The 11,351-nt window shown below is 45.2% G+C and overlaps 1 protein-coding gene across 2 annotated transcripts in view; it reads left to right on the top strand.

Annotated features, from left to right (window-relative positions):
• The first annotated feature begins 144 nt into the window (after positions 1-144).
• Positions 145-11,351, top strand: part of lrsam1 (leucine rich repeat and sterile alpha motif containing 1) — a 67,392-nt gene continuing 56,185 nt past the window's right edge. For both annotated transcript variants that reach the window (XM_048613823.1, XM_048613822.1), the window contains exons 1-5: positions 145-444; positions 5,361-5,417; positions 8,130-8,174; positions 8,784-8,861; positions 10,109-10,177. In XM_048613823.1, the coding sequence (XP_048469780.1) occupies positions 373-444; positions 5,361-5,417; positions 8,130-8,174; positions 8,784-8,861; positions 10,109-10,177 (321 nt within the window). In that variant the 5' untranslated portion in view covers positions 145-372. The remainder of the gene's footprint in view (positions 445-5,360; positions 5,418-8,129; positions 8,175-8,783; positions 8,862-10,108; positions 10,178-11,351) is intronic.

Here is an 11,351-nt window from a genome sequence, read left to right as displayed (position 1 = left end):
AAATGCAAAAGCATAATGAATGTTTGTACGGGATTATAATTTGATCTTGCTGTTCCCCAAGCTGTAATTCTTGTTGGTTTTGGGAGCTCTATGGTTTGTCCTTTGCTTGGTGCTCGTTTGTACCTGGCGGCGCCTCTTGCCCTACTCGGCACACTCGTTAGTGCTGGAGGAGTGACAGGAGGTGGAACTTGGGCAGCTCTCAGTCGTTGTTTCGGGCGGAGGATCCAGCGGTAGTTTCCGAGCCGCCGGCCAGCCGGGAAGACCGGGAAAGGTCTTGGGCTGTTGCGTTACTGCTTTCCACCTCCACCTCAGTTTCCCTCGTCGCCTCCGCTGTTGTGCGGCCGCGGGGACTTGGTGGAAGCTCGGCCCGAGATGATGCTCTTCACTCGGAAGAAGAAACAGAGCGAAGAGGCGCGGAAACGACTGGAATATCAGATATGCCTGGTGAGGCCTGGTACCGGGGAGAAAGGCGGGGGGGAGTGAGTTAGGAGAGAGTGGGCAGTGGGGGCAGGAGTCTGGTGGAGGGGAGATAGGGTAAGGGAGGGGAGAGAGTATGGGTGTGGGGTCGGGGTCTGGAGAGGGGGATCGGTGAGTCAGGCTGATGGGGCAGCGAGAAGACGGAGGGGGGGGGATTGGGACATAGAGAAGGCTTAGACCTTGGTGAGGGCTGATCTGTGGCTGTCCCTCTTCCCCACAATCAGTTAACTTGGTCAACATTTCACATCCCAATGATTTAAATCCCTATAGGCACTTTGATCCGATGGGGAGTTTGTGTTTTTACCTGAAATGGAGCTGTCTTTATTCTCATCTTCTAAAGCTGATGACAGCAATCAAAACAGGCTGTTCCCCCGTTTGAAACTGCTCTGTCTGTGAATGGAGATGGTCAGAAATCACACAACAAGAACAAAAGCAGAGGTTGCTGGAAAAGCTCAGTGGGTCTGGCAGCATCTGTGAAGAAAAAAACAAGCTTGTGTTTTCAAATAAACCTGTTGGACTATAACATGGTGTTGTGTGGTTTGTGACCTTGCCCACCCCAGCCCAAAACCGGCACCTCCACATTGTGTGAATGGAGATGGCATACTGGTAACTGACAGCCAAGTCGCTGGTCCCAAGTTGGTTACAGGGGAGAGAGCTGCTGAGTGTAGTTGAGACCCCATGATCCCTGGTTTTCCCCCCATCACTTTCAGTTCAAACCAGCACAGGTACAGTACTCAGATGCGGAGGGAGATTTGAAGGAAGAGGGTTGAGTTGGTTTTGATGCTGAGGAAGTTGCAGAGGCTGAGTGGTTGAAGGAGTAGCCTGTGAAGGAAAAAAAAATGCAATGTTTGAGGAATGAAGGGTGCATGAAAGGACAGATCAGGAATGTGTAGGGAAGATTAGAGATCAGTGGTCTGTTGCATCTGCTGCTCCCAATGTGGCCTCCTCTACATCGGTGAGACCAAGTGGAGGCTCGGAGACCGTTTTGTAGAGCACCTGCGTTCTATTCGCGACAAATGACAACACGTTCCAGTCACAACCCATTTCAAATCCCACTCCCTGGACGACATGTCCATCCTGGGCCTCCTCCAGGGTCACAATGACGCCTTCCAGAAACTGGAGGAGCAGCACCCCAAATTACGCTTTGGGACCCTACAACCCAATGGTCCCAATGTGGATATTACCAGTTTCAAAATCTCCCCACTCCCCCGGTCTCATCCCATGACCAACCCTCCCTCTCATCCCCGCCTCCCTGACCTGACACAACCTGTCCATCTTCTCTCCCACCTATCCGCTCCTCCCACCTCACTGACCAATCCCCACCACTGCCTACCAGCACTCACCTATCACCATCCCACCTACCTTCCCCAGCCCCACCCCTGCTTTCTATTTATTTCAGAGCTCCCTTCCCCCTCCCCCAATTTTGAAGAAGGGTCCTGACCTGAAGTGTCAACTTTTTTGCTCCTCTGATGCTGCCTGGCCTGCTGTGCTCCTCCAGCTCAACATTGTATTATCTCTGACTCCAGCATTGGCAGTTCTTACTATCCCATTGTACCTATGCTGTCTCTCCAAATGAGTATCTCCCCTAGTGCTGCCCTCTGTCCATAATCCTGCAGTTTGGTTGTCTAATTCTCTATTCGGTGTTTCTACTGAATCTGCCTCCATCGATCCAAAAGTGTCAACGTGTTTTTCCTCATTGTGCTGTTATTTCTTTAGCCAATGACTTTATGTCTGTGCCCTCTTGTTCTCAATCCAGACATGACTGCTAGCAAGAAAAACTGGGTGATTCCATACCCTTCCACCCTTCAGTCCCCACCTCTCCCACTCCCACTCACAATGTGGATTGAATATTTACTTGTCTGTTAGTCACGATAATGGTGTGTGTGGGTTTGAAGGACTCTTCTTTCCCTTTCATCCATAACTTGACTGCAACTGGCAACTTACCAATAGTTTTGATGCCACAATTACCAGCCAGTGAGAAGAGAAAAACCAGGCATCTTCCTCTCCCCTTCAACACTCTGCCCCATTGGAGCTAATGGAGGAATGCCTGGTACTATGAATATCTTGGACGATTAAGCTCTTAACTGGTCAGACCAATGTTGCGATTACAAGAGTGGAACGGGCCTAGGTACTGTACTTTGTTATTAGTAAAGAGCTGGTTGACTGATGGCTTAGCTTCTGACACTCAGCCCGTCCACCACCACAAGGCCCCAGTTGTGTCATGGGATCCTCAGCACTTCCCTGTTTGTGTGCAGCTACGTTTGCGCTATTGCAAAAGAACAGGCGATTGCAGCTATTTGGAAAGATTGAACCGGTTGGTCATTTCATTAAGGACTGCTTAGCGGTGGCCTGTTGAGCTCCTTAAAATGTTACGGCATTGGCAAGATAGGTGTGGAGGGAATGTTTCCCCTTGTGGGAGGATCCAAAACTAGGAGCAGTAAATACAACATCATTCATACATCTAATGGGTAAATGAGCAACTTAATTTTTAGTGTTTATACATCCTACAGGAAGTGGTTGAGGTAAATCACTTGCGTGCTTTCAAGACGAAGTTAGACAAGTATATGAGGGAATAGTGAATAGGAAGAGAGAACTAGCAGACACAACGTAAGCCGAATAACCTGTCTTTCAGCTGTGTGTATATGCAGTTTTATGCAATGTTTGGCATTTGCCAGGCATGAGGAGATATTTCTGTCCCCATCGCCTATGGATGTAGGCTGTTGGACTCTAGTCTTCAGACATTTGAGTGGTTCTTTTTATGACTGGATATTAGAAATACCTGCAGCACTGAGAAACTTGTTGTGGAGTGGGGGGTGGAGGTGGTTGGAGTTGTTGCTCAGTAACTGCTGAAGTATAATATGGTATGATGTTTTTATAGCCACTGACCTGCTCCAGCTAAAGTGGCTGCTCTGGGCTACAACAGTCTTGGCAGCACAGAAACCGGCCACTTGGGCCTTCTGAATCCTTGCTGATGTTTCCACTACACACAAGCCTCTTGATACCTTATGGCTCATGATATTATCATATCTGTGCTTTCCTTTCCACCTGTTGCACTTGTAAAATTATTTAATAGGATGATAGATAAGTTTGATCTCTGAATTTTTTTTAGTCCTCCTGTAGCTCTCAATGTGATCTTACTGAAACATGTAGGTATCCTGGGGACTTGGCAGGGTGGATACTTCTCCTTATAGGAAAGTACAGAACTAAGAGACACAGTTTAAAACTCAGGAGGCTCCCAGTTAAGAGAATGAGAAATAGGCACAGGAGTAGACCATTTGACCCGTCAAACATGTCCCACCAATCGACAAGATTATGGTTAATTTTCTCCAAAGACCATTTTTGATAACTCAAGCCCTCGTCCCAGGAATCAGTCGCGTGCATTTCTTTTTAACTGCCTCCAATGCCAGCAAATCCTTTCTTAAACATGGGACCTAAATCTACCCCAGGCACAGCCTCACTAATGTCCTGTCTTATTCTGCAACTCCAATCCTTTAGAAAAAAGGCCAGTATTCCATTTTCCTTCTGAATTGCTTGCTGCACCTGCATGCTAACTTTGTGTGTCATGCACAAGAACACCTTGATTCTTCTGTGCTGTGCTTCTTGGGGGTCACTCTCTTTATAAATAATAGTCTGGATTTTGATTTTTCCTACCAAAGTGTATGACCTGACATTTTCTTGTATTAAATTTCATTTGTCAAGTTTTTGACGACTGACTCATTGTATCAATGGCCCCTTGCAGATTCTTTATGTCCTTATCACAACATGCCCTCCCACCAATTTTTGTGTCATCATCAAATTTAGATACATTACACTGTGCCCCCTCCTTCAAGTCATTAATATAAATAGGAAATAATCGCAGTCCTAGGACTGATCCTTGTGGAACTCCATTTGTTATGTCTCTCTGATCTGAAAAAGTCTCATTGCCTGAAACAAAAACAGGGATTGCTTGAGAAACTCAGCATATTGCCAGCATCTGTGGAGAGAGAGTCAACATTTCAAGTCCAATGATCCTTCTTCAAGTTTCTCCAGCAATTTCTGTTTTGTTTTGTTTCAGATTTTCAGCATCTGCAGTTCTTTGTTTCATTACACCGGACCCTTTCATCCTTGAGTTAGCCAATCCTCAATCAGATAATACAGTACCTCCAATGGCACGAGCTCGTACCCTGTGCAATAGCCTTTTATGTGACACCATATCAATGCCTTCTGGAAATCCAAATACACCACATCTACCAGTGCCCCTTTCTCAACTTTGCTTGTTATATTCCCAAAGAAGTCTAGCAAATTGGTCGAACATTTTACAAAACTGTATTGACTTGGTTTGATTGCATTCAACATTTCTAAGTCTCCAACTGTTTCTTCCTTAGTAATGGACTGTAACATTTTCCTAACGACAGGTGTTAGGACAGAGAATTTTTTTTTCCTGAGGGTTGCTCATCTGTGGAAATTTCTTCCTCAGAGAGCAGAGGGGTCGGACCATGAATTTATTAAAGACTGTGTTGGGCAGGTTTTCATTGTCAAGGAAGTTGAGGGTTATGGAGGCCACATGGAGTCAAGACCATAGCCAAATTAGCCATTATCTTTCATGGCAGAGCAGGCTCGAGGGACCACATTTCTTGTCCTTTCTGTGAGTCCCTCTCATTTTACTTGAAGTGTCATTCAGCCAGTAGATGAATGTTCACTACTCCCCTCTCTCGTTCTACAATTTCCACTGTCTGGGCATAATTGTTAACAAAAGGTGAGTGAAAGTTAATGGAGCTACAGCTTATGAGGGTTTGAGAGAATCTCACTCTCCAGCTTCTTGTCTCGTTTTGTTGAGTGTGTAACTGCGAGTTCCACATTTTGAATAGGTTCATATTACAATGCTGTCTTTCCCTTTTGTACAGGCCCGAGAGGCAGGTGCAGATGACATCCTGGACATCTCAAAGTGCGAGCTGTTTGAGGTAAGTTTTGGCCAGACAGGCAGGCTCTGGTGATACCTATTCCAGTAATAAGAGAGTGTGGCTTATCCTGTTTGTGGGGGTGAGTTAAGGATGTTTGCTGGGTCACTAAAATTCTTTAGAGAACATGCCGGTCTATGCAATGTCTTTCAAGACCTAAGAATATTTTGGGGCAGTTGCTGGACAATTGTTACGATCCACAGCAGCTGATTTAATAAATGAGGCTAATGGAGCACCTGATGTTGACATAACAGAGGCTCAGTGAATCTAAGGAGCCTGTTTTCCCTGCATCTCCACCACTACCCCATTCCAATATTGCCCCCATGATAGAATGCAATTCAAAGGTCAGACATTACTTTCTAAGGGGACCTTGGTCTGGGTGCAAGCCGGATTTTAATGTGCTGTCCAACTTGTGATGGCCCAGACCAAACGCCCTCAGAACATAAAGTCATACAGCACAGAAACAGACCCTTCTGGACCCTAACTTTTACCTTACTTAAAGGCAAGTGTAAGGCGCTGCATTCCAGATGTGATTCCATTGGTCAAACTACTAGGTTTTAAGCAAAACACTTTATTCTTACCCCATAGTTAAAATGCCAAACAAAAAATGAATTGGCATAATTTTGCATCTATCAACATACTTAGCAAAATAATACATTATTTAACTATTGCTCATCAACTGTTCCAATATAGCAGCGTCCCATAAATGCTCTTGGCAAAGGCACATTCAGCAAAACGGATTTCCTCACATGCTATCTTCTTCAGTCCAGGCGAAGGAATACCAGCAGAAAGAAGCTAATAGCAGAGAGGGACGGAGAGCGAGAGAAAGAAGGAGAGCTGTATCTAGTAGCTTCAACTTCAAAAACCCCAACTTCACCAACTGAAAGCAAAACTAAAGCCTTAGGTCTGTGTGAGGCTGACTCTGCCGTCTCAAGCTTCTTTTGTCTAATTTTAAAAAAACACAAAGCTATTTACTCTGCTTTCCATGGAATAGACATCTTTGTACCAGGTTTACAGTACCACTGTGTGGGACTGAACTCCCCAACCGGGGACAGAGACTCAGGAGACTGTAGGATTCAGGCACGTGGCTGTTTATTCAAGCAATTTGCAGAGAGAGGCCAAAGACAGCTCCATGTCTAGCCTCACCATGATGGTTGAATTTACCCCCTCAATCTTTGGCTCAGATCAGAAGAAAGGTCAATGACGCTCTCATTTTCCCAGTGGGATGCAGTATTTTTACACATTTCATGTTACAATAATCACATACTATGTGGTCATTGTGCCTCCGCCCCCTTAATCTATACATCCAATCCTGTGAAACACCTAATCAATGATTGTGGACAGCCCTAGGTTCCTCATGATCTCATGATGTTTACCAGACAATTAGCTCACCAGGCCTTGGGGTCTTACAATGCATCCCATTACTTCACATTCCAAAGTTAGTAGTTATAAACTTTCTTATCTCTAAGGACTGCTCAAATCCAGTTATTCGTTTTATATTTCCCACTGCCCTAATTCCAAGAGATACAAAGGAAGATGGTTCTTACTAACTGCTATAAAATTCATAGTATTTGTTCTACTATAAAGTCAGTTACATTTGAAGTTTTGTGTGTGCCCCTACTGTTTACATTCTTTAGATAATGAGTTGTGAGCAATTTGTTTCTTACTGTGTGTACCAGGCACTCCTTTAAAGCAAGGAGGGGCCACTTTATTATCTGAGACTGGTTAACTTTCATAATCCTTATTTGAATCTTTTCTTCTAATGCTTTTAATGATTTTTGAATTTTGTATATGTGTGTATCTGTAAATACTATAATCTATCTCTGTGATTATCTGAAGAATCTTTAACTAGGACCTACTGTTAATATTGTGAATAGTTCAAAAAAGCAAATTACTGTGAAATGTTCTTACTGTTGTTTTTCTGTTTGCACGTTCTATCTGAGCTCAGTAACCTTGATTATACAGATTAGCAGTTGTCCTTCTTGTGGAGGCTACCTTTAATAAATGTTTTTTTCCAAGCTTGTAATTACTGCGAGCCATTTTCTGTAGGGCGAGAGGGAGCTAGCTGTCGGCCATTTTATGTCTCTCAGTTATGGGCAGCCCTAAGACTCACTCCAAGAGAAACCGAACTGAACAAATTCCACTTAAGGCACATATCAGTCAAACCTGGTCCTACCCTCTATCAAAACGTGCCTTTTATAAAATTTATTGCTGGGGCATAGGTATCACTGGCTGGCCCAGTGTATTGTTGTCCATTCCTAATTGCCCCTTGAAAAGGTGGTGGTGAGCTGCCTTCTTTTACCGCTGCAGTAGGTTGACCCACAATGTGCTTAGGGAGGGAATTCCAGAACTTTGACCCAGTAATCCTGAAGGAATGGCAATTATATTCCCAAGACAAATCGTGAGTAGCTTGGAGGGGAACTTGCAGGTGGTGGTGTTCCCATGTATCTGCTTCCCTTGTCCTTCTTGCTAGTAAAGGTCATTGGTTTGGAAGATGGAGCTGCCCAGCAGGGACCAGGAGTAGGCTTTGTGACAAATTTTCAGCCACAGAGCAGTGACGCCCAGTCTAATGAACTGAAACGGGCTGGTTTCCTAAGATTATAGGCCACGATGTGCCAGGTGTTATGGAACCTCATCAACGTGTGACAGAATTTTGAGAGTAATTTGAGTCAGAATGAGCTGCAGTTTTATTTATTTTCAATCCTATCACTCCAGATTCCGGTCAGTGTGTTCTCCATGTGCAGAGTCCTACAGAAGAAGGTAAGAGTTTGAGCTGTCTGTCTGGTGACCCTCCCTGGGTGCCTGCCTGCCCCCTCCGTCCCTCCCTGTGTGTGTGCTCGCTTTGCTGGCCTACTTGCTGAGACAATGGATGTTGGCATCAGGCTCACCAACAGCTACTTGTATTTCTGAAAGCATCTGCTTATCCCTCTGGGTAGGACCGCATTCACCTGGTTTAATCTTATCCATCTAATTATATTCAGATAATCACCAAGAATGGCTTCCCTTCCTGCTCCCACTCCATTGCCTCTGGGGTTCCCAAGGATCTATCCCTGATCCCCTTCTGTTTTACATCCAACCCCTACCCCTTGGTGATGATATTCAAAAGTACAGCATTAGTTTTTATTTATCTGCTGATGACCCCTGAGCGTCTGGTCAATTAGTGACAAAGCAGTTTTGGCGCTGCCTGTTATCATCATTAGCTTCTCTCTGTGGAGCCTATGAAACTTGAGTGAGTTGTTGATGTTTCCGTGCCTTGATTTCCATTTCACCTCAGCAGAGCTCTAACCTTTGTGGATTGCTCTGTGTGTCTGGAGCAAGGATGCAGTGTATCTGGAAGAGCTCCATCACTTTGGTCTGTTTGTTTTTCAGGTTTTAATTGTTCACACCAATCACTTGTCAACACTGCTGCCAAAGTCATGTAACATCCAGGATCTGTCGATGCTGAAGGTAAGTGCAAGTTAGCTTGGCCCCGACTGCTCCAGGCTTATATTACGCCTAATGTACTTGTCAAGAGCTGCACGTCTCTAAAGATCTGAGTCTGAAATACTATCTGCTTCTTGTTCAGTTGCGTATGCGTACACACTGCGGCATTTCCCTATGTTTTCTTCCCCCTTCGTGTACACCTCCTACTTTCATCTTCCCTTTTCCTGTGAATTGGGACTCAGAGGAAATCCTAACACATAAGATACTTGGGTGTGAACTTCCAATGAGTAATGATTGTGCTGCCTGGATGCTAATATGGACTGACCTTTGAGTATAGGACTTGGTGAGGCTTCTTCTGGAGTACTGTGTGCAGTTGTGGTCACTTCGTTAAAGGATGAATAGTATCAAATGGGAGAGGGTGTAGATAAGATTTACCAGGATGTTGCGGGAATGGAGGTTCTGAGTTTTAAGGAGGGGCTGGATAAGCTTGAACTTTTTTCACTGGGAGGTTGAGGGGTGACCTTATAGGTGGTTATAAAATCATGAGGGGCATGAATAAGGTGAATAGCTGGTGTCTTTTTCCCTAGGGTGAGGGATTTCATGTCTAGGGGGTGTATTTTTAAGGTGAGAGGAGAAAGATTTTAAATCGACAAGGGGCAACATTTTTACACAGTGTTTTGTGTAGAATGAACTGCCAGAGGAAGTGGGGGATGCAGGGACAGTTTCAATGTTTAAAAGACATTTAAATAAGTACTTGAATAAGAAATGTTTGGAGGGATATGGGCCAAGTGCAGGCAGATGGGACTTGTTCAATTTGAGATTATGGTCAGCGTGGACTGGTTGGTCTGAAGGGTCTGTTTCCGTGCTGTATGAATTTAAGGCTGCCCTTGGCCCAGAAGCTTTGAAATATACACCATACTGCTGAGAATTTTTAATTGATTGACAGCAGAAGCTGTAGCGGGAAGACTTTTCTCCGGAACAAAATGACTTTTATCGTAAATTTGCTGAGTAGTGCTCAAGCCCCACCCTCTGGCACCTACCCTCAGCCACTTGGGATACTCAGAAATGAATTGCACTTCCTTCGAGGCAGCATCTCTTTTTAGTTTGTTAGTTGTTAAAGGCAGTTGTTTTTCCAGTTGGAGCAAGTTTGAGTGCCAGAAGAACAAAGTTGAGTGGGGTTAATGTTTTATGCACCAGATTGGGACTGTGCTGTGTTAAAGTCAGTTGAATGACTTTTGTGGAGATTATCATTGCTTGTTTCTTGCTGTCAGATTCTGGATCTCCATGACAACCATCTCAGCTCGCTCCCGGAGGATATGGATCAGCTCTTATCCCTTCAGGTAAAACACTGGGTGCCTGGGAGTTCTGATAGAAGTGAGCACCTTTTAAGTCAGTAGGAACCATTGTGCAGATGCCAGTTGGCATGAGGGGTTCCTTTAATGGAAGCACAATGCCAAGCCGTCATGCAAATTGGATATTTTTATTTCCTGTCTTTTGTCAGTCCTAGTGTGACTGCCTGCTCTGTTTGCCTCCCAGTTTGGTTCCCTCCTGTCCTACCTCCCCTTCTCTGGATGCGACTGCCAGGTTCCCCAGTCAAATGTGATGAAATCCCTCCATTTGGGGGTAGTATCAATGCAGACTGCATTCTGCTGCAGACTCCGTGGAGTCCGACAATGTTGGTTGTTACAGACACTAGAGCAGGAAGGTCATAAACTGCTGTTTGCACCAGAGTGGCATGGTGAAGATCGACCCAACAACTTGCATTTATGTGACACCTTCAGAAAATATCCCCAGAGAGTAATCAAGTGAAAATTGACACCGAGCCCTGGGGATGGGTAACTTTTGAGTGCTTTCCTGTCTTAAAATTTACATTCTTGGTCAGAACAATATGAAAAGAAGAGCCAATGTCAGACAGTAGCAGAGATATTGAAAGGTAATTCTAAAGCCCAGGCGGCTGAAGTGCCAGTTGTCAGTGCTTTCCAAAACCCAAGGAACACATTTTCCTCCTATCGTCTGGAAGTAATTGACTCATTACTCTGGGCATTGAGGTTTTTTTGGTGCCTCTGTCAAAAGGTCATTCTTGATGTCTGAGTGGATGCTGAGAGTTATTCACAAGCTATTGGACTGGAGGCATCACTGCCAGCCCATGTCCTGATCTTTCTGGACATGTCCACTTACTAATGGAAGTCACTGGATAATCACTTGGGATATGAACATTGTCTGCTTCTGCCCCGTGACACTGAGGCCAACTGCACGAGACACCCACACGTAAACCCGTGAACACATGTGCATGCGCCTCACACACTCGCTCCCTGGTGCTCTCTCTCTCTCTTTCTCTCTCTCACTCACTCACTCCTCTCTCTTGCGCGCTGTCTCTCTCGTGTGCTCTCTCGCGCTCAAACTCGCGCGCCCTCTCTCGCGCTCAAACTCGCGCGCCCTCTCTCGCGCTCAAACTCGCGCGCCCCCTCGCGCGCTCAAACTCGCGCGCCCCCTCGCGCGCTCAAACTCGCGCGC

Source organism: Rhincodon typus, chromosome 28 (genome assembly GCF_021869965.1).
Source record: "Rhincodon typus isolate 14 chromosome 28, sRhiTyp1.1, whole genome shotgun sequence".
In the NCBI taxonomy this organism is placed as follows: domain Eukaryota; kingdom Metazoa; phylum Chordata; class Chondrichthyes; order Orectolobiformes; family Rhincodontidae; genus Rhincodon; species Rhincodon typus.
Note: the sequence above shows the minus strand (reverse complement) of the source record. Positions and strands in the feature narration are given on the sequence as shown.